Consider the following 22,803-nt stretch of genomic DNA (forward strand, 5'->3'; position numbering starts at 1 on the left):
ATGGTATATGCAATGATACATGGCATAATAGAAAAATATGTCATAATCGACAACATATGTATAAAAATTTGTTAGGTTATGTTATGATATATTATGATATTTTTGTTAAACATATTAAACTTATACAACTTCACATCAATCATAAATATTATTACAAGGGATGTCACGCACTCAAAGTGATAGTTCATCTACTCATGTTAAGTAACTACATTTGGACAATGATCAAGGTTACTACGAGCATGGAGAGCATGTCTATTATCATAACTCATTTCTGGGTTATTCCCTAAATTCACCTTTTTCTTTTCAAAATCAAAAATAAAATAAATAAAATAAAGACTGGCATCTTGGCAAAAGCAAGCTGGGAGGATTTCATATGAAGAAAAAATCAAGCTGCAATTTTGGACAAAATTAAGAACCTAATTATACCTTATTTTACTCAAAACTAGAGAGACAATGTAGATTCAAGATCAAATTAAGTCATTATTGGATGAATCTGCATAAAATTTAAGTCTAAGGACATAATTAGATTTTTAATAGACCAATTTGATTTAATCATTGGCCAATTTAAAATTTAATTATGTTTACGAATTAATTTGGGTCCAATTGAAGGATTTAATTAAATGCAAGAACTTAATTATACTTTAAATGGGTCAAATTCATTTTATTAGAGGTTTAATTAGTGAAAATTAAGTTTTGGAGCCTAATTTGGACATAATTGAGAAGATTGAAATCTTAGGAAACCAAATTTAATTTTTACCAAGTCGATCAATTGAAATCAAGGGTAAAATCACAAGAAAATTAAAGTTTTGGGGTTAATTAAGGGTTAAATTAAAAAAATTTGCAGCCAATGATCATTTTACAAAAGGCACCAAACTCTAGGAATCTAATCGGATGAAATCAGGGGTGAAATTGAAGAAATTTAAAAAGATAATGGTCAATTGGAGGCTAAATTAAAGAAATCCAAAATCAATGACTAAAAAAAAACACGTTGAAATCTGGAGCTTAAATTAAAGTTCTTCAAGGGTACAATTGCATAAAATTAAAAATTTAAAGCCAATTAAGAGTGTAAGTAGAAATAAATCACAAATCAAATGACTAAATCGAAATTGGCCAAAATGGTGTTGTTTTGTTACAACTGTTCATCATCTTCTTCAAGTTTTCAGCCAAAAAGGTTGCTTAAGTTGTTGCTTTCCCAATACGTTTAACGCTTTGTTTCTCGATCAAATGGGACAAAACTTACACCAAAATGATCACTTGACATCTTACTACAATCCAGTGTAATTCGTTCTAGCTTATCAAGGCCATAATGGTTGTGGCACCATCCTAAAGTGGCCAACCTGACTAGCCATTTCCTACAACAAATCTGACAGTGTATAATGACTACTTTCAGCCAATAGTTGAGATCCTTCTGGGTCAAACCAAGGGTCAAGATTTGGTATCAATGGAGACCAAATGTAACAGCCCGGCCCTATTGTCCGCTTTGGGCCTTACCGCCCTCACGGTTTTGTTCCTGGTGACGCGAGCTCACTTCTGAGCCTGACGCCCCAAAACGCGTACAACATATTAGCACCAGCACTACTAATAAGGCCAGCAACACATCCCTCACCCGCCGATGTGGGATCTTACAATCCACCCCCCTTAAGGAGCCCGACGACCCCGTTGGCACAACCGGACAGCCAGTGAGGTCGGTTCTGATACCAAATGTAACAGCCCGGCCCAACATGTTGTATATTGTCCGCTTTTAGCCTTACCGCCCTCATGGTTTTGTTCCTGGTGACGCGAGCTCACTTCTGAGCCTGACGCCCCAAAACGCGTACAACATGTTAACACCAGCACTACTAATAAGGCTAGCAACACATCCATCACCCGCCGATGTGGGATCTTACACCAAACATCTCTCCTCCATCCTATATAAATAGATGTGGATTTCATGGCCTAAAGAAGGAGGAAATTAGGTCCAAAGTCAACAAACAATCAGCCTCCCCTCTTTATTTCTACTATCACCGCGAACTTTCTTTCCTCTCTTTCTCTCCATTGTGGCCTTCGGCCACCACCACTCCTACCATTGGTTTGACCACCACCATTTCCACTATAAGTCATTGCCCGAACACCTTACGTGGTGAGTGTACCACCTCTCTCTCTCTCTCTCTATACGAACTTTTTTTTTCTCCAACAACCAACCGCTGCCATCAACTCCTCCACCAGTATCACCACCAGTTGCATGTCAAACCGGCAACGCCTGTTGCGCCCCTACAACAGGTAAACACCTTCTTCTTCTCCTTCGTCTCCCCCGTCTGTCATTGTCCTGCATGCAGAACAATAATTCATTTTGCGTGCAAGGCGTACAAGGGAAAAAAATAATTAACCCTCATGAGGCTAGGCTAGATCCGTACCAGCGCAGCCCAGCAAAAAAAAAGAAAAAAAAACCCTAGACCTGATGGGTCGATGATGGCCTAACCAAACCCGACTGGGTTTTGCCTAGTTGACTGGGTCGAGCCCAACCTATATATTTAATAATAATATAATATAATATATATTAAAAAAAATATATATGCAAAAAAAAAAATTCAAGGTCATTCAATATATTTCTAATTTTCTCACGCATTTTTCTACCAATTTTTCTTAATATTGGGTTGTATTCTTACATTGTAAGTTACAAATCCAGTATTAACATACCTGATTTTCTCCAAAACTTTTCTTAAAAAAAATGAAATTTCAAAAAAATCTCAAAACTTTTAAATTAATTGCCTTTCAAAAACAAAACAAAAATGTATTTTATTTTTATGCATACGGTCATATTCTAAAAAGTTTTCCAAGTATATTTTCATAAAAACAAAAGATTGCATATTTCTCATGTTTTAAAAAGAGAAAAAAAACAGATATCGTAACCAGTTTATGATTACCCATTAGGATTTGGCTAAAATGTCAAAAACCATTTACCAATTATTTTTTTATATTAGGATTTAGATGTAGACTTTGATATCTATGGGGTGTAAAACTATACAATAGAGTACACCCTTAGGTATTAAAGATACAAAGTTAAAATAAATGTGATACTAAAATTTAAATTTAAAATGGTTAGGATTAAACCTGGTGAGGTAGAAACTCTCTCACTAAAGGAGATCTGCCTTAGTTAGAAAAGACCAACAAATAAAAACCCGACCTAGAAAAACAATCAAACAACAATGCAGCTTACCTTAGGTAGGGTGCGCTGGGGGTGATGCGTTTTTTCTTTGCACAACCAGTCCCTTACCCAGACTCTCACAGACCATAGTTTCCTATTAACCATAATACAAGATGGCGACTCCTGAACCTTAATCATAATTTTATAACTAAACCCAAAATTCTTTCTTTCCCAACAACATACCTCTCATAGAGGCATATTTTTTAGCTAGCTCAACCATTTAACATCGCCCCCTGCTCCTTGCCCCCGTGCAACACCTATGATATTCATATAAAGCATGAGTATGAGTATGTTGAGCATGAGACATGCTTACCGGACTCGCCGACACTTTTATCCTACGGTTGTAGGTTGACATCGATCAGATGACGTATTCCTTAGCATTGTAAAAATATTTAATTTTCATATATTTTTAATTTATGTTTAATTTAATTATCATTAAATATTATATTTTCAATAATTATAATTTAAATTGTCATATAGAATAAGACCATTATTTATTATTATACACAAGTGGATATGACTTTATAAGCGAGCCCAGCCATATCTGGTCCAGGCTGTTTTTTTGCAAGTCAGTTATCTTGACCACATCAAGCTTGACCAGGGCTTGATCCATACACTGATTGAGTAATAGAGATATGAGACACACATGTTCCATCTTATGCATCTAGAGATGACACCGACACTATAAGACGTGATAGTTTTGCTTGGATTGCCTATTAATGGACGGGCAGTCACATGTACTGGTGTTTATAATAGAATTTCATTATGCTAGTGATCATTTGGATTAGCACCTCATCCTTCTAAATTAAAAAAGGGTAGCATACATCTTAAGCGGATTGAAGAGATATTTTTTACAACACCAGATGATGTTGACATGGAAGTCTTGTGGAGGTACAAAATCAATTGATTTGAATATATCAATTATTTGTTAAGATTGCGTTAATTATTATGATTATTTTAATTTGTTTGTAGGTATGCCAAAGTATATATATTTCATCTGTTTGGCAGTGTATTATTCATTGATTTTACATGGAGATATGTTCCTTTGCTTTATCTGACACTCCTGGATAATTTTAATGACATCCCCACATATAGCTGGGGATTTGTTATATTGGCATGCTTGTACAGACATCTATGTCTCGTATGCATGAAGGTGGGCCAAACAGGTCGGGGGATGCTTGCTACTTCTAAAAGTATGAATCGAAAAAAATCTTAATAACTATATAGATTTGAATGCATGTTGTTAACATGAAATTAACAAAATATTTTTATTTAATAACAATTATGATCATATATATATGTTCTTATGATCATAATACCGAGATTGCTGGCTATGACAGTCTAGACTATAAGGGTTACACTTCATCTCCCACTAGAATACAGGTATTACGATGTTATTTTTAAAATTATATATATTTATATTGTGTTCTTGAAATTTTAAAAAATACAATTAAACTGATATGATTTTAATGCTAGGTGGTGTACTGGATGATTTTTTCAAAATAATCAAGTACGTGTGCTTGCATTTTATTAGAGTGATCTTAATAAGAACATGTTATATAGGTATTTTTTGAACTATTTGTAAAATAAAAAATTAATGACACCAAATTATTGTTTTTTGATATTTATATAACTTATAATCTACGTTGGACGTTTTACTCATAAAAGATTGATTATTGCTTCAACTGTCTATACTGGCAGGAAGAATACATGAATATCAATAATTATTCATATTATATTGTTGAAATCAGATGATACGACAGCCTAGATGCTTCAGTTCGCACCAAATTATTCATATTTTGGATGCTAGTTGCACAATTTGCCGAATTATTAATGAAAAGTCAGTGGAGACTCCGCGTGGGGGTGTGCTGTTCATATGCTTGTATATAGTGGGATGCCAGTGGCTAGAGAGAGGTCCATGGCATGACAGTGTAGACTGTCGCCTAATAGGGTTTGCATTATGGACTCCCTTCTTCTTCCCCCCTAGCCCATGCTATTTTGTGTTGACGTTCCATAAAGAAACAGCTACAACGCAGTTTTGCCTTGATATATATATGTATGTATGAATTTATTTGTAAATAAGCTAGTCTTTTACAATAACAATATTTTATACTATAAATTTATCCATACATTACTAATTAATTCGGTTATTCTTTCCTATTATATTTCTTTATATTTTCTCTTATATAACTTGTAATTAACACAGACATTTTATTTTCTAGTAAATGGTCATTCTTTTGATTAATATACTTCATTATTATAAAAGAAAAAAAAAACATGATCAATCTGTGATGGAGGAATTCAAAAAAGAAACCGAGTCCTTTCTTACTAATTGTGATGGGTTATAATCGTCCATTATCTATTCCATCTCTTCTTGTAAATAGAAACTTGTATCTTGTTGTGAACTATGGTTCAATTTGGATTATATTATCAAAAGGAATAAGTAGTTTGGGGGTCTCAATTCATGGTTTATTGTTTCATTAATGGTGTGTTTATTTTTGCATTTATGTATGTTTTATAAATTATATATATTTCACTCAAAAAAATATTAAATTTATATTTTTAAGTATTTTTATAGTTTTGATGTGTTGATATAAAAAAATCTAAAAAAATATTATTTTAATACATTTTCAATTAAAAACCATTTTAAAAAATTACTCAACACCATAATACTAAACTCACACCAAATAGAACTTAATTTTGGAAGGTTTGTGTGGTTTTTTAAGCTTGTTTTTATGTGTCTTTATAAAGCTTAGGATCTCCAAAATTGTGGTGGATGATAATTTTATTTATAAGGCTTGGTATCTCCAAAATAAAGTGTATGTATTTTAATTATTTTTTAGAAAATAATAAAAAATTATATTTCATGATTTTGTTATTTTATTAGTAAAGTGCTCGATTAAAAAATAATAAGGGTTAAATTTGAATCTTACTTAAAATGCCTTTATAAAAATGTACATATAACAGCTTTTTCTCTCAAAAATTAACAACAAAATTCAACTTTGTAGATTTTCTTTTCCTTACTAATTTGTAGTTGTTTCTCCTTGGTTAGTTCATTTGGATGAAGGGTAATTTCTGTGGTGGAATCTTTGATAATTATAAAAGGATTGAATCTTATTATTTACTTAATTTTTCAGGTAATTTTTATTTACTTAATTATTATAAATTATTAGACTATTCATAAACACTTTCTTAAAAAAAAATTCTTAATATTTGATTAATTAATAATATCATCAGGGATCTTTTGTGGTGAGTCAAACGACTGTGTGTTTGATTATACAATAAAAATAATTTTTAATTGAAAATATATTAAAAAATATTCTTTTTATTTTTTATTTTTTTAATATCAATTCATCAAAATCATCAAAAATTATCTAAAAAATCAATTTTAATACCTTTTCAAATAAATAAATAAATAAAATTTAAAAACCTAGTTAAAACACACACCTCGATGCATTGCTAGTCGAGCTAAAGAAGAGTTAGTGCAGGAATCACCAATTTGGTTGTGAATATGATTTTTAGCTGTGGTTGTGGCCATCCACAACTAAAAACCATAGCTTTTCCAAAAAGTTCCTTAGCCTGCTTACAAAAATTTCAACTATGAAAAGTTAAAAGCAATAGCAACTATACAATATAACAAAATTAAAATTTATCTTCGTTGCTCCACACCTTGTAAATTACAAGATTCTTTTAGCCATAGATAAATTACTAGTCTATGACTGTTGCATATTAAACATCAGCAGTTCTCTTGTCAGACAACAACCTTTCAGCTATCCTGCCTGCAGAAGGGGTGCTTTTGCTTCTGTTACCACCACCTTTTCTAGGAACAGACCGTTGCATGATTCGGATTGGGATCCCACCCAAGTCGAAATCTTCCTTTAAGGACTTCGTTAAGAACCTGAGGTCTGTATCTGAAAGCTGCGTCTTCCCGCTTGTGAAGGCAACAAAAGTGGGTGGACGGGCCTTCACTTGGGTGAAATACTTGATCTTGGGTTGCGCTGCCTGGTCTTTCCAAGAATGCCTGCTCATAACCTGAGCAAATAGGCACACAAAGAGAGTTCTTTAACCAATACCCTGAGCAGGAGCGCCCGCACAGGTATGAAGAAGTAAAATTCTTGATGTTGGGTTATGGAAAAGAGAAATGCTAAGAGCGAGTGCTGACCTTACGCAGCCAACGGTTAAGCCGGGATGTGGACAACCTTGAGCACCATTTTTCATATGTATCAATGACCTGACGCATGACAGCAATCCGGCCCCTGCCCTCTAATGCTGAAGTGAATACAACTGGTATTCCTGTGATCTGCAGACAAAGCTAAGTTAATGCTACACCACCAAATATACCCAAAAGCTAAGAGAAACATAAATGTTTCAATATAAGTAGATGGTGAAAGCAGAGCATTATTCCACAAAATGCATCTGAAGGTATCAGAAGCTTCTGCTTCTTCTATCCTATTTTTTTCTTCTTTTTCTACAGGTACTTTTAAAACTAAGCTAAGAGAAACGTAAATGTTTCAATATAAGTAGATGGTGAAAGCAGAGCTTTATTCCACAAAATGCATCTGAAGGTATCAGAAGCTTCTGATTCTTCCATCCTTTTTTTTTCTTTTTCTACAGGTACTTTTAAACCAAACTATACATCCATAACTAGATATAAAACACAAACTTTGCATCGAAACATTTAATTTGACAGAAATATTCTTAGATTTTAAAGAATCATCACATGTAGTTAAGAGACTTTATTGGTCAATATGAAATATATTGTCTTATCTTAAAAAAAAATTCTACATGCCAAAATTAAAAAGACTTCAACTCTATATAAAAGAAAACTAATCAGTCTCGCTAGTGTGTGTGTGTGTGTGTGTGTGCATGCACTGTGTGAAAGCACCTAAGATAACACCACCTGGGTATAACAGTGACAACAAAATATAATTAGACAAACCTGAGGTATAACCGTCTGAATTTCTAAAGGAACAGCTTCCATGACCTTGTCAAATAATGTTGAATTTCGTTTCCCTTTCAGAAGATCCATCTTGTTCACAATAACAACCAAGCCACGGCCCTCTTCCACTGCCCTTCTTGCTATAACTACTTCAGCATGTGTCATACTACGTCTAGCTTTCACAACCTTATTCCCATACACAAATAGCATAGCAAAGAAAAGCATTAGAAATGGGAAGATACCTGCCCCAAGTTATAATATTGTGCAGTGCATGTTCTTCATGCATAAATTTTTCCAACCATTGCCATTTTACTGCATTTGACTCTGTAAGACCCATCTATATCAAGCATCACAAACTTTAACAGGACTGGAGGGTTCAAAAACCTTCAGTATCTTTGTCTATCTTTATTGACAAGTCAAAATATATAAGAGGGCCCCACATAGGACTGCTCCACGTGACAGGAAGCATACAAGAGAAGCACCTCCAAGAGGCAAATTAAAAAGACACTCAGACAGATATAGTCATATTGACTGTGCAAATCTCCTCCTTCTAACAGATGAAAAGAGTACAATATATGTGAGACACACCTCTTCAGCATCAAGTACCAAAGCAACCACTTGAGCCCTCATCAAATTCTTTCTTGATTGCATCACACTCAGTGATGATGGTCCTTTTTCTAGACCTGTTCTTTGCAACCAACCTGCAGTGTCAACCTGAATAACCAAACCCAAAACATTATGTAACAAGTATAATAATAAATTAATCTAAGAACCAAGGCTCGCAAAAATCAATTACATTTTATCCAGAATATTACTTCATGGAGTCTTATTGGACTACATCCAAGTGTCCAATGTATTTCAGTTGATGGCAATAGCATCATTATGTGCCAAAGTAAAAGATAGGTTAACTACAAATGACAATTCTTGATCTCACTCAAGTAGGGAACAAAATCATCATTTACAGGTTGCATCATTATTGACCCTGTAGTTTTTAAATTGTTGTATCAATGTAGCTATAGCATTTTATTCTCAGTTCAATCCAGCAGAACTTGGGAATGCATACCCATTTGATAAGTCCATACAAATTTTCGAAGTTAGATCCAACTTTCATGTCTACATATGCACTAAGGAATAAACCCCAATGGGAGTAAGAATGTTAGATGAATTCATCATATCAAAACCCTAAATTAATTGAAAATTTCAATAATAAAATTCAAAACCAAACCTTAATCAAGATTGCATTGGAAAAATTACAGAGTTAAGGCAAACTACAATCCACCAACCCCTAAGTCAAATTAGAAATGTAAATTATATAAGAGACCACCTTATTCAAGAATTTCCAACACCAAAACAAACTCTTCCTCTTGTCACAATCCCAACTATCCCAAACTGTAAGCACCTGTGCCCAACACAACAACCTGAATGTTGGCTGCAAAGACAAACTACAATTATAGTTGTTCTTGGACTAAGCCAAGCATCAGTAGTCTCCTTGTTACACCAAACAATAATTATTCACTCTGCACGTGTCCCAGTTGAGAGAGCAACCAACAATTAACTCTCTGTGCATCTTCTTTATATTTATATTTCCTGATTTACTGTTTTTTCATTAGATATCCGTTCTCTTCCAAAACAAAAAAGCTGAGTGAGGTACATAAACCCTTGAAGATGCATCTATGCAACTAATAGCATCCTGATTTACTGTTTTTTCAATAGATATCCATTCTCTTCCAAAACAAAAAAGCTGAGTGAGGTACATAAACCCTTGAAGATGCATCTACGCAACTAACAGCATCCACAAGCACAGGAAGGGACACAGGCTAACTTGAACCTTGAAAAACTGGTATGCTGTGAATTTGCAGCAGTGATGTATTAGATCTAAAATACAATAAGAAACACAAAATACAGATTATTACCAGATATATAGTTCTTCCCTCATATTGGAACTGGGTTCTGACAGAATCTCTCGTCAGACCAACCTCTGGACCCACCAGCACACGTTCTTCTTGTAACAAAGTATTCAACAAGGTTGACTTTCCAACATTCGGTCTTCCTATGATTGCTAACTGTAATGGTAACTTGGACTCATCAACTTCACCAGCAACATCATCAACATGACTGGGGCCATACCCATTGTCTTGGTCACAATTATCTTGGATTAATCAAAAAGCATAGTAGGATTAAAAAATTATGATAATGGCATAAGCAAACAATCCATCACAAAGCAACACCCTATGATTAAGATGTAATGTTCTTATTTTATATAAAAGCTTGACCCAAACAAACAAGGTGCATGTTGCCTAAATTTGTAGAACTTTTAAGAATTTAATTTCTTTGCCTTTTCATTTTGCATTCTTGTGCATAGTCATCTTTAAAGAATATCAAAATGAAAGTCATGTCCACAAAATGACTTGACAATTTAACACTCTCTTTCCAGATGCCTACTCACAGACTTTGATCATTTTCCAGAGACAATGCTAGATTTGTGCTCCAAAGTCATGGATCAAGATGAATTGAGGACCTCATTCAATCAAGCCATCAAGATAACCCAGAGTACCTCTATGGAATCACATATAGCTTGTGCAACTAACAAGTAAGCTCAGAATAAAACAAAATAAAAAAAATCTGAAAATCTTGCAATACCAAATCCTATAAAGCAAAGGTAATCTTACTGTTTAAAACTTGGAGTATGTAATCCTCAATCAAAGGCTGAAGAGCATTGTGGAGAGCTGCCATACCCAGCCCCGTCTCAGCAGATATTGCAATCGGATCCCCAAATCCTAGCATGCGGGCTTCATCAGCGGCATCAGAAATAGAGCCAACACCATCACAAAGTGATTCAGATTTATTCATTGCTACTATAGGCTTGATTCCAGGTGCATGTTTGCGAAACCACTTCCCAACATCCAAATCCAATGGATGCAATCCAGCTCTGATCACAATATAACACCAAGAAATGGTAAAAAATTTGCACCAATGGATATTTTGTTAACCTACAATGGTCAATACTAAGTTCTAAGAAGGAATCAAGCAATATAGGTAAAAGGTGGTAGCATGTTTCAGCTTCCATAAAATAATTCTGCTGTCTATTTCTGTAGCATATAGGGGTAAAAACTTGCTTGTCAGACACTAGCATCTCACATAATGCCAAAAAAAAAAACAAAAACCAAGGTCATATGCAACTTGGCAATATATGCCTCATTTTTTCTTTTCTTTTTTTTGTCATATGTGACATTAACTCTTTCAATTTTTTATACTTGGGACATATGCCATATTCACAATTTTCCCAACTTATTTACCATCTTGTGATTTTGAAGTGAATTCAGACTTAAGATACAGACTGACCTCACATCTATCAAGAATACTGCAAATTGAGTTCTTGCGAGCACATTTGCAGTCATGCTAGTTGTTCTCTGAAGAATAGACCCTGAAGCTGCTTCTGTTTCTAAGCCAGCTGAGTCCAGCACTTTAAACCGCAAATCACCCAATTTGGCAATGCCTTCTCTTATATCTCGAGTAACATGATCATCTGGCGTGTTATACACAAGAGCTTCCCTCCTCCGAATCAGCCTATAGATAGCCACAAATAGATTAATAAACTAATAAATCTCATAAAAACATCATGCAGTTGCATCAAAAAGATATTGGCCCTTTACATGTACACCCAATGAAACTAACCGGTTGTATAAAGCCGATTTCCCTACATTTGGACGTCCAACAATAATGACAGTTGGAAGCAGGTTTGTGTCAATTTTGGTAAAGTCAATTGGTTTTTCATACACAACCTTGACTTTCTTGTCAGTACCACCATCGTCAGAACAAAAATCAAGCTGCTCCAAATCACTGCTTGTTACATCTTCACCTGAACCAGAAACCAACTCTGGCATCTTCTGTTGAACCACGGAGCCATACCCCCGATAAAGGTGCCATCTTGGGGCTAACGGACAACACTTTAAATCAGGAGGTATTAAAGTATTTCCATTTATAATGTTGGCATTATTAAACAATGATCCTGTACATCAATAACAAGTTTGATGAGTCCAAAATATGTTTCACATGTCTACAAGAAGCAAAATCTAATTAGTAGTTTGTGAAGAACACTTACTGAATGAAACTGTAAATAGGGGGTTATTCTCATTGTTCACTTTGGAAAAATGTGAGCAGCAGGAGCCGCTGCTGCTGCTAATGCTTCTATGTAGGATTCCTACACCATAATGCCTCTTTCGTGATGAAAGAGCCCGAACCCATGAATGAGACATACAGTTTCAGTACCAACGCAATCAGAACTTGCCACTTAAAAAGGTATAAAAAAAATCAACTCTTCAAATCTGCTATATGCCTTGTAACTGCAATAGAAATGAAACAATAATCAAAACACTTAAAAATAAACAATAAACACCATAAAGCGTGAACAAAATAACTCATTGATGGGCTTGAGATACAGGGAAAAAAAAAACAAAAAAGGGCATGGAACTATGTTGGGTCGGTTTCTTTTCATGTGGTTGGGGAATTTTATCGAACACTTGGTGACATAGTGAAAGAAAGGATGAATGAACAGATTAACACATCAACACAAAAGGGTTGCTTCGTTTTTAAAGCATTGAATCAAGCAAGAAAAGCAAAGTACGGTACCTGCTGCTCTGCTCAAAACGGGCTCCTACTCCTGTCTTCCCTTTTCTTTTTCTATGCTTACAAAATATTGCTTACATGCATTTGTTTTCGCGGCAATGCTTCGATCCCACGTATTGCGTTAGTTTTTAAACCCGAACTGGACCAACAAAAAGCACATGATTACAAGTCAGATAAATTATCCGGCTAACTAGAATTAATTTTTATTTTTATTTTATAAAAATTACAAATAATATTATTTTAAAAAATTAAAAAAATCAATTGATATTAATTGGGTTTTCTCAAACTATCCAATTACAAGTTAACTGAGTTTTTAACCCAGTCATATCATATTAATTTCTTTTTATATTTTTATTAAAACTCTATCTGATTTAGATTCCCAACAATAAATTAGTCTACCGAATCAAATTAAATTTTAAAATAATAGATATTACTGTAATTAACAAATATGAACGTTTATAAATGGAATCATAAAATATGTATTTTTTTTATTTGTTTATTAAACTCTAAGCTTGAGCTTAGAGCTTAATTTAAATTTTCTATTTAAGACTTGTTTAGACTAAGTTTTATATAAAATTTAACAAGAGTTAATTTGATCTATCTAATAAATCAATATGTGATCATATTAATCCAGTTGAAATTTAAATAAAATTTTGTTTGATTTAAAAAAAAAACTTGAAATATGTTGTTTGAGATTCACCTGAAAGTGACCCTGGTTTTAAATCGGTTCGTTGATATATCGGGTTAAATAACTTAAGGACAAAGTATTTTATTGCCGGACCAGCCCCTTATTGGTGGTGTTTATACATTAGATGACAAATAACATGGAATTCATCTAGCAACGGACCAAACCTTCAACCTAAGGCGAAGTGTGACCAAAAAAAAAAACTAGGGTTAAAACAATGTTAATTTAAATTAACTTATTGACTCGGGTTTATCTCGTAATTTTAGTTTTAAAATGCATGTCATAAAATAAAAAATTATTTTTATTAAAGTAATGTTCTCTTTTGTATATTTTTATATTATATAGTTATATATATGGGAATTAAATAATAAATTCAACTCTCTAATTCTAAATAGACGACATGGACATAGATATAGATAAAAGGAAGTTTCTGTTTACCCACAAATCAAATCGGAAAAAAAAATTGAAAAACAAGAGAGCAGAGCAGAGCAGCAAACCCTAGGCTAGGAGGAGGGCCTTATTTCATCTATGAACAACAAAAACCCTAATTAATTCCTTCAATTAAGGCCACAAACTGCATTATTATCTCGTTTTCTTGAGAGATATAGACAGAGAGAGAGAGAGAGATTGTAAATGGAGGGAACACCGCATCCTATACCGCGTACCGTTGAAGAAGTTTTTAGTGATTTCAAAGGCAGACGCTCTGGTTTAATCAAGGCTCTTACTTCTGGTTTGTTCTTAATTTTTATTTTCTTGGCTAAATTTACCTTTTTATGCTTTATTTCTGTGTTTTCTTTATTTTTTTTGTTTGTTTTTTAAATTAGTTGATGGGTTTGTTTCTTTTTTTCTTGCAGATGTTGAGAAGTTTTACCAGCAGTGTGACCCTGGTGGGTTTTTCTCTCTCTAATTTTCTTTCGTTGTTTGTGTTATTTTGTTTTAAATTTGTGTATGTTTTTACGTAAATTTTGCGGTATTATGTGTGAAGTTTATGATCTTGTTTTTTTAAGGTGTTTTTTTTTACTGTTTGCGGTATGAATTTTACGTTTTCTTTTGTTTTCAAATATGGGTATGTTTGAGTGGAGGATGTTTTGAGCTTTGTCTTTCTGTTGCTGTTTCTGTGTTTTCGTTGTTTTTATACACCAAGAGCCGCTGAGTGATTTTGTGAGGAGTGAAAGTACTGTAATATGCTAACAGTGGTTTTGATTTTAACAAAATACAGCTGTGTTTTTCAGTATATAACTTTTTCTGTTCTGAATCCCTAGTTGTTTCTCTTCCGCAACGAGTGTTTCATGCACGGTTTCAATATCCATTCACCTGAGGCTTGCTGTGACTGCAAACCTCATTGCTGATGGTTGCATAATCGGATAAAATCCCCAATATCTAACGGTTTAAGGTGGCCCATAATATTTTGAGTTTGATAGTTGCTGTCAATTGACATTTTTTGTCCACTCATTCTCAAGTGCAAGCCTCATGTGGGAGTACTTCCTTTACCAAATTCATTATTGGCCATGTTATGTTTTCAATATTTGAAATAATCACCTGGAATACAGATTGCAGATCTTTAACATTCAGTTTAAAATCACAGTGAGCAATGTGCAATTCATTACACACCATTTTGAGAAATCTTACCACTTAGGAATTTAGGACATCCATGTGCATGGGTAACTAGTCTTGGGGTTTATCTTCCTCCTCTTGTGGACTGAATTAAAGAAAATATGTGTACATGGACTCGAGAAATGAGTATTATAGCATGTGCATATAGTATCTCTAGTATGGAAGTGCTGGGAAACAAAGATTTTGTTTGTATCATTGTCACAAAACAAGGAAAAAGCAAAATCATTAGTGATGTGGTGATTTCCTGCTTATCTCATGGTGAAGGAATTTCAATTATTATAATTTATTTTGTTTTCCGTGTGCTTTGCAAAATGAAATGCTTTCTTGAGTAGCGATCTTATTCCATTTCATTTATATCTATTTGATCATTTTGAGGTAGATTATGGAGGATATCTCGAGCCTGAGCTTTAAAAGAAGGTTGGAGGTCAATGATTTTGTGGAAATTATAGCATGTGCTCCTAGTCCACCTATTACATATATGCGCGTGGAAATCTACATGATTGATTGTATTTATTTTGAATGAATAGGCACATCATGATATCAAATTTGAGTTTGCAGATAAGGAGAACTTGTGTCTCTATGGACTTCCAAATGAGACATGGGAAGTTAACCTGCCTGTGGAGGAGGTGCCCCCTGAACTTCCTGAGCCTGCACTAGGTATAAATTTTGCCAGGGATGGGATGCAAGAGAAGGACTGGTTATCCCTTGTTGCAGTTCACAGTGATTCATGGTTGCTTGCTGTTGCATTTTATTTTGGTGCACGTTTTGGGTTTGGTAAGAATGAAAGGTATGATTGAGTTTTCTTCTTGCCAATATGGCCTTAAGATGCTGTTTTAATTTACAACTGGTTTTGCCATGTTTAAATTTGAAATATACAAGTGCAAACCACTTCATTCTCTTTTCCCTGAAATGTATAATTTTGCACCTGGTCTTAAACTTATTTTGGACATTTCTAGTTTGGTTCTTTTTATCAACCGAGTGAACTGCCCCCGTATCTGGCTTCTTGATGGTGTCTAATCTGTGCATTTTCTTTGGATCAACTTGTTTTTGCATTTCAATTTAGCATCACCTTGCATGTGATCTTATCACTCAGTTATGACCACATACATAATCAATGATTGACGTGAACCATGAAACATCTGGAACAGACATCTATAAGGAAAAAAAATCCAAAACCATGTTCATTAATTTGAGGAATTAAATTGTTTCAATGCTATTTGGAATGGAATCGTTTTCTTTCCATATGCAGTTTGAGTTGTTTTTATGGGCTCAAATCACTCTGGTGCTTCCTTTCTCTTTTGCTTCTTTCTATTTCTTAGTCGTTAGCTTAGACTATTTCTTAAAAAGTGCTTTATTAGTAAAGGGCGCAGATGAAATCTGGTGTGCTTTGTAGTTACCTTTCATTATTTAAACATGTCATAAATTTAGCATAAGGCAATGACTCTTTATTTTCATCTTTTTGAGTGTATTAATTCCAAAACATGGTGTTCAATATAACAGATCTGGAATGATTTTGTCCGCTGTTGATTTAGATATCTTAAAAAATTGATATTATTGTGGTTTACTCCTCTACAAGGACCTCATTTTGGTTTACTCCTCTACAAGGACCTCATTTTTTAGATGACATATATAGGGAGTCTTGTTTCTTTATACAATATTCAGAGTCCTAGGCAAAGATTTAAATACTTATCTTGCTTGCTCCAATTGCCTTTTCCCCCAGTTCTCATCTAATTGATTTTAGTTGTTACTCTGCCAAGTTGATCATGTCTTGTTCTTTTTACTGTTTCTACTAGTATCATTTCCATATTTATCAAGTGGGTATTTTAACTTTTTTCTAATCATTGTTGCCTGAGGTCTTGGATTCTTGGAGAAGTTTTATTTTTTTAAGTTAGGAAAATGTTGACTTTCCTTCTTTCTAGCTAGTTAAACATGATGCTCAGATGTGAGATTAACTTATTTGGGATTAAAATCTGAACCATGCATGCTATTTTGGCATAAAATGAAGTGTTTACACAAACATCAAACTAGTGATCAACACATTTATTCCTCTTACCTTGTATAAATTATTCTGCTTGAATAAGAAATTGTGCAATGGCTCTTCTGCTTTTATAGAATTTACTTGTCCTGAAAATCAGATGCAGTTTACTTGGTTTGCATGAAGTGCTTGTTGAAAACTAGGTAATGAAACCTTTTAACCCAGGATCTGAAAGAACTAATAATACTTGACATATTTCTAGTGATGAAATTTTACATCCAAGTCTTAACATATATTCCTAGTCATTTAAACTCCTAATCTTTCAGTTGAACTTCCTTTCCACTTATTTTACTTTTGATCCCTTTTCTTATAATTTTGTGTTTCTCCTGTTCTATGTTTTACCTCATTCTTGCCGTTTTAATTCTTTTCAGATTTATTCTGTGCTTTACATGTAATAGAGCTGAACCTTTTCATATCACAAAAAGGAAGGTTTCACCATGCTCTGTTAATTTCCCTAGGACAAGAGCCATTGGTATTTCCAGCATAACAAATCCCCATGTTAATCCATGAAACATCCCCCCCCCCCCCCCCCAACACTAGCGAGCAACTTGGGATACAAAACACAAATAAGAACATCAATCTAATTGTGATTGAACTTTTGACTTAACAGGAAGAGGCTTTTCCAGATGATAAATGAGCTCCCTACAATATTCGAGGCCGTGTCTGGAAATGTTAAGCAACCTAAGGACCAAACTGCCACTCACAACAACAGTGGCAAAAGCAAATCAAGTGGGAAGATGGTAAGAAGTTACGAGTCACGTTAAAAACTATATGTTACTCCTTTCTCAATACTGTTCTGATTACAATTTCTTTTGCTGTTTGGATGTGGCCTTTAAGCAATCCCGGCAACCTGAGTCCCAGACTAAGGCTATAAAGGTATCTGCACCACCCAAGGAAGACTATGAGAGTGGGGAAGAGGAAGAAGAAGACGATGAACAGGGTGCTACTTGTGGAGCATGTGGTGAAAGCTATGGAACTGATGAGTTCTGGATTTGCTGTGATATGTGTGAGAAATGGTTCCACGGAAAATGCGTCAAGATTACACCTGCCAAAGCTGAGCACATCAAGCAGTACAAGTGCCCAAGTTGCAGTGGCAAGAGAGCTAGGGTTTAAAGTTAGATGCTGGAAGTCAAAGATGAACATCATTTAAACAAAGCAGACAAGGGGTAGAAGTTTTTCTTTAACGTTTTTAAAGTTGATCAGAACCAGTTGTCCACTTTAGTCAATGAATTTGAATAACTGCAGATTGGATTTCTAAGTTTGGCTACTCATTGTTCCTTCTGTCTAATTTTCTTCGGAATTGTGCTGTTAAATAGTTGGTGGCAATTGTAGCTATTTTCTTCATATATCGTTGGTGCAATTTTTCAGTTTGTGGATGCATTGTTTTTATCTACAGCCTCCTCTCAAATGACTCTCCTCCCCTTCCACCAGATCGAAGCGTGGAAAAGGATTTGTTGTCTTTTGTGTTTCTTGATTCCCAAGAGGGGATTTGATTTGAGGAACCCCAGAGTGTGGGAACGTAGTGTAGTAGGATCGAGAAAGAGAATTTTTTTTTTTTTTTTTTTTTTTTTTTGTTCTCAAGATGCTAGCTGTACATTTTTGTACTATTTTTGCATGAAATGTTTTGACCTATCAATTAGTTGGAATTGGAGAGAATTAGTAACCCTGCAAATAGTTTAAAGGAATTGCAATGTTTTTTTCTTCTCTGTTGTTTTCCGTAGTTTGATGCAAACCAGGCTGTGCTTTGGTTTGTGGTTTCAAAAGGTTATAAATTATAAATTATAAATTATTTTTTAATGAGATTTATATAAAATTATAGTGCGTAAGGTATACAGATATAGAATCATAGAAATAAACAGAGCATCCATTTCATAAACAAACAGGACAGCCAAAATGGGAATCTATTTTTTATTTTTTTTAATTACATATATAGCACAAAAAATCACTAAATTTTTATTTCGAATAAAAATGACTTGTCATCTTTTTTTAAGAAAAAATAAAAACCCAAGCTAGCATGAAGATGCACAGACTAGTCGAATCAAAGTCCAGAAATCCCTTGTATATAAATTAAATGTCATTAGCTTGGGACTGACTCAATGTCACGCAATTGGGACTTGGAGATGGAGCATTTACAACCTATGGAGAAGTTGTATTTGTTCATCAACACATACAGCATCCAGCAGACAAAGAGAACGGAAACAGTGACGCCGCCTCCTCCGATCAAGTAGCTCAGACGTCCTCTTGGCACCTCTTTCAAGTTGAACTCTGAGCTGGGGTATAATGCCTCCATTGTCACTAGCTTTGTAGATACCAGGCTTTGGTTGGTCTGGTGGAGAGGTGAAGAGGAAAAGGGCTATTTATAGTGCAAAATCCAATCACAAGCTTTGTGTACCAGGCTTTGGTTGGTTTAGTGGAGAGGTGAAGAGGAAAGGGTTATTTATATGCAGCAAACAATTCAGGATATTGTAAGGTGCTCTCTCTTATTTTAATACTTGAACCTAGGTGCTTCAATGGAATGATGGAACCAACGGACTTACCATTGCTAGTCCAAGCTATAAAACCATGTGCTTTGATGTTGACATGCAGGGTTAGGGTTATTTATTCATGTGGGACATTGCTGAGAAACTCCAGGAAGATTGATTAGGTCTCACCAACGACTAACGGTTGACATTTGTGTATGCGTTCACATATTCTTAAGGAATCGAGTGGAGGAGAAAGGGAAACACAGAGGGAAAAAAATGGCTTGAGGTAGAAGTAGAGATTTATTCTTGTGGGCTTGACGAGATTTATTTAAAGCTTCAAAGTTTTCTTGGATTTCTTCGAAGGAAGGAGGAGGAAGAAAATGAACCACTACGAAAAAGATATTACCACGAGGAAGATCGTCGTTTAAATAATAATTGATACAACAACGACCAAGCTATCCCAAGTTAGATTGTCTTGTGATAGTTTCCATTGAAGTTAATTTGAACTGGTTGGCAAGCCTTCAGTATAGATCCCAATCCCATGACAAACACCTGCACACTTCCATCACCATGTTCAAAGTCTTGATATCTCAGAAGCAGGATAAAAGTATCTCCAAATACCAAAGTGCTGGCCAAAATCAAGCCTCCATGTGTATTAGATTTGCCCATCTGTAAGAAACACAGAGACATTATCCCCATAATTCACTGGATACTCAAAACAAATTGAAGTTGGTCACAATTATAGCCAAAGCCTGGCATGAACTCCTGCAGAACCAGAGGAAAAGAGCATTTATATCCTTTAAACAGATTCTTCAATGATCTATCTAGTATCTAAGCTTATAGTTTCGCAATTGAATTGCTTGTAAATTAAAGATAATGCTGTACTAACTCATTGAGGAATAACTTCCAAGTTCTGGCGTATGGGATAGCGGTGAGGTGATTTGACTCCACAATCTTCATGCCATCTTCTTGCCTTGTGCTTGCTCATGGGCTGCTTGCTTCATCCTGCCTTCTTGGCATTTTCCTTGCATGGACTTACTTGCTCCATCATATAAATTTACTTTTGTAAACCACAGATTGGAAATCTATGACCACTCAACTTATCCATGGTCGGCCGCACACAATGTTGCCGCCATGCCATGTAGGCAGCTCATCCGTCGACAATTGCAGGCATACTAGTCTCCTATGTCCTACCTGATAGACTTTTAGGTTAATCTTCTTTAATTAAATTAACCTTTTATCAAGTAATTATCAATATGCTCATAACATCACTGCTATCATTGTGTACTTTAGAGCTCACGATCATCAAAGAAACTGTCCAAATATTCAACGCTGAAGGATCTTTATGCCACTCTCAGCAACAAAGAAAATCAAAACCTGGTTCACTAACAAGAAGATCAAAACAAAGGCCAGTTTCTCTCACTTTGAGTTCCCACCATTTCTTCTCTCTTCTTCAGCAACATCTCTAAGCACACAGCTGTTGTGAGCTCTATGCACCCAAGCCTTTTCATTTTGTTTCCAAGTTCGGCCAACAGCTCATAAATTTCATTTGTTTTATCATGCGATCTATCTCCTACTACAAACCCGTGTAGTAGCATCCATGTTTATAGTTGCCTTCTATACTCCTTCTTCATCATTTCTCTGCCCTCCTCAGCATCTCCCCATTCCTGCAAAGGCACACATGTTTGGAAGCAAAACGTAATTTCCTGAGTTTTGGGGTTCAAGCTCAAAGAGCTATGTTTGCAGCAAGTTCCCCTAGTTCAATTCTAACATGGATTCTGCTAGGTTTTAAAAGGGAGCCATGAATTCCTGCGTGCGGCTTCAGTGGCATGCTACCATTCAATCTCTTTGCTTCATCGAGTTTCCCTGGCGTAGCTAACAAATCAACCATGAAAGCAGAATGATCTACAGATGGGTTTCAATTGATTCAAAAACCCTCTGGCCTTCTTCCAGTAATCCTCCACGGCTGCATGCTTTTAACACCCTCTTCTTTCATGGTTGACAATAGTTTTATGGCTTCACTTCCCTGACCATGAACAGCAAACCCCGTAATCAATTTACTGTAGGAAACCACTTCTCTGTCTTCCATTTTTTGGAAAACTCTCTGGGCATCCTTCATAATTCCAGATTTTGAATACATGAAAATCGAAGAATTTTATCTTGTGACAACCAAATTATCCTTCAATTCAAGAATGAAATTCACTACCCAGTTACTCAATTCCAAAGCCCCAGGATGTCCATATGCTGAGATAACACTGACCATCGTCACCTCATCTGGTTTTGAGTCGATATTCAATGAAAAAGTTCAATCGCTATTGCTGACTGCCCATTTTGAGCATATCCTGTAATCATCGAGTTCCATAAAACAACATCGCTTTCTGGCATCTTATCAAAAACATCTGAAACATAGTGAAAATTCACTACAATTTTCTATCTCTTTTGTCCTACTAGAACACTAACCAAACGCAGCAACATAGCAGAGTTCAGGTGACCTAGACTTTGCATATACCGAAATCATAGCGTTCCAAGTAACCGAACTCTTATACTCATCCAAAATTCTCCCAGCAGCTTCAGTACTTCCACGCTCTGCATAAATGTCAAGCAATGCCGTCGACAAACAAATTCAACCTGAGCCTCTTTTCATCAAGTAATTTTCAAAAGCCAATCAGCAAGACAAGGGTCACCATGCAATGAACATGACGAAATGAAAGTAATCCAAGTAGTCTCAGTATTGGTCATATCATGAAAGAAACTCAAAGCCCTCTTCTGCACATAACCCGGAAGCATTGTTTCCCATTAAACAGCGCTCTTTGTACAGGAATCTCATCAAAATACCGACCAATTGGACATGACAGAGTACTGTCTCAAGCTGCATAACAGTTTTTTATTATTATTATTATTAAATTAACGTAGCAGTTGACAAGAGATTATAAAAATGAGGGAATTTAAGGTGGTGTTGAATAGTAGTAGAACTTTTTCTTCTTCTTTTTCATGTAAGTTACATGGATTTTTAACAATATGGTATAGACTAATAGAAAATTACTAGTTATAGTTTGAACATTTTAAGATTTCTCAAGTATTGTATATATTATAGATATATTTCTATTGATAATAATTAACATACAAAAACCACTAAAAAATAAATAATATTGTTTATTTATAATTTTTTTTCTCACTCTAATGCGCTAGTAATATTTATATAAAGGTATAAAAAATATTTTTATCATAAAAATTAAATGGAAACATTATCTTGAAATC

At 34.8% G+C, this 22,803-nt stretch overlaps 2 protein-coding genes and 1 long non-coding RNA gene across 3 annotated transcripts; 1 reads left to right on the top strand and 2 right to left on the bottom strand.

Annotated features, from left to right (window-relative positions):
• Positions 1-6,682: 6,682 nt before the first annotated feature.
• On the bottom strand, positions 6,683-12,908 carry LOC133698528 (uncharacterized). The gene is made up of 10 exons (XM_062121478.1): positions 12,753-12,908; positions 12,226-12,466; positions 11,799-12,132; positions 11,466-11,690; positions 10,793-11,052; positions 10,037-10,272; positions 8,712-8,837; positions 8,124-8,309; positions 7,347-7,484; positions 6,683-7,216 (listed from the first exon to the last, which is right to left on the bottom strand). The coding sequence occupies exons 2-10, from the start codon at positions 12,377-12,379 to the stop codon at positions 6,914-6,916; spliced, it is 1,962 nt and encodes a 653-aa protein (XP_061977462.1). The 5' UTR covers positions 12,380-12,466; positions 12,753-12,908; the 3' UTR covers positions 6,683-6,913.
• Positions 12,909-13,857: 949 nt separating this feature from the next.
• LOC133699613 (PHD finger protein Alfin1) lies at positions 13,858-18,429 on the top strand. Its single transcript, XM_062122925.1, has 5 exons — positions 13,858-14,164; positions 14,289-14,321; positions 15,607-15,835; positions 17,694-17,823; positions 17,921-18,429. The coding sequence occupies exons 1-5, from the start codon at positions 14,068-14,070 to the stop codon at positions 18,194-18,196; spliced, it is 765 nt and encodes a 254-aa protein (XP_061978909.1). The 5' UTR covers positions 13,858-14,067; the 3' UTR covers positions 18,197-18,429.
• A 548-nt stretch (positions 18,430-18,977) lies between these two features.
• LOC133699614 (uncharacterized) lies at positions 18,978-20,555 on the bottom strand. The gene is made up of 2 exons (XR_009843305.1): positions 20,435-20,555; positions 18,978-20,310 (listed from the first exon to the last, which is right to left on the bottom strand). It is a non-coding gene; the product is annotated as an uncharacterized LOC133699614 (long non-coding RNA).
• Between the last annotated feature and the right edge of the window lie 2,248 nt (positions 20,556-22,803).

Source organism: Populus nigra, chromosome 7, assembly GCF_951802175.1.
Source record: "Populus nigra chromosome 7, ddPopNigr1.1, whole genome shotgun sequence".
NCBI classification, from domain to species: domain Eukaryota; kingdom Viridiplantae; phylum Streptophyta; class Magnoliopsida; order Malpighiales; family Salicaceae; genus Populus; species Populus nigra.

What these genes read in the sequence shown, in the direction of transcription:
- LOC133698528 (XM_062121478.1), bottom strand. Translation starts at nt 12,379, where the DNA reads ATGTCTCATTCATGGGTTCGGGCTCTTTCATCACGAAAGAGGCATTAT. An exon ending in AGGGAAGAACTATATATCTG is followed by an intron (nt 8,838 to 10,036) that starts GTAATAATCTGT and finishes TTGGTTATTCAG; the next exon opens with GTTGACACTGCAGGTTGGTT. An exon ending in TTCAGACGGTTATACCTCAG is followed by an intron (nt 7,485 to 8,123) that starts GTTTGTCTAATT and finishes CTTTGTCTGCAG; the next exon opens with ATCACAGGAATACCAGTTGT.
- LOC133699613 (XM_062122925.1), top strand. Translation starts at nt 14,068, where the DNA reads ATGGAGGGAACACCGCATCCTATACCGCGTACCGTTGAAGAAGTTTTT. An exon ending in AATCAAGGCTCTTACTTCTG is followed by an intron (nt 14,165 to 14,288) that starts GTTTGTTCTTAA and finishes TTTTTCTTGCAG; the next exon opens with ATGTTGAGAAGTTTTACCAG. An exon ending in GCAAATCAAGTGGGAAGATG is followed by an intron (nt 17,824 to 17,920) that starts GTAAGAAGTTAC and finishes GTGGCCTTTAAG; the next exon opens with CAATCCCGGCAACCTGAGTC.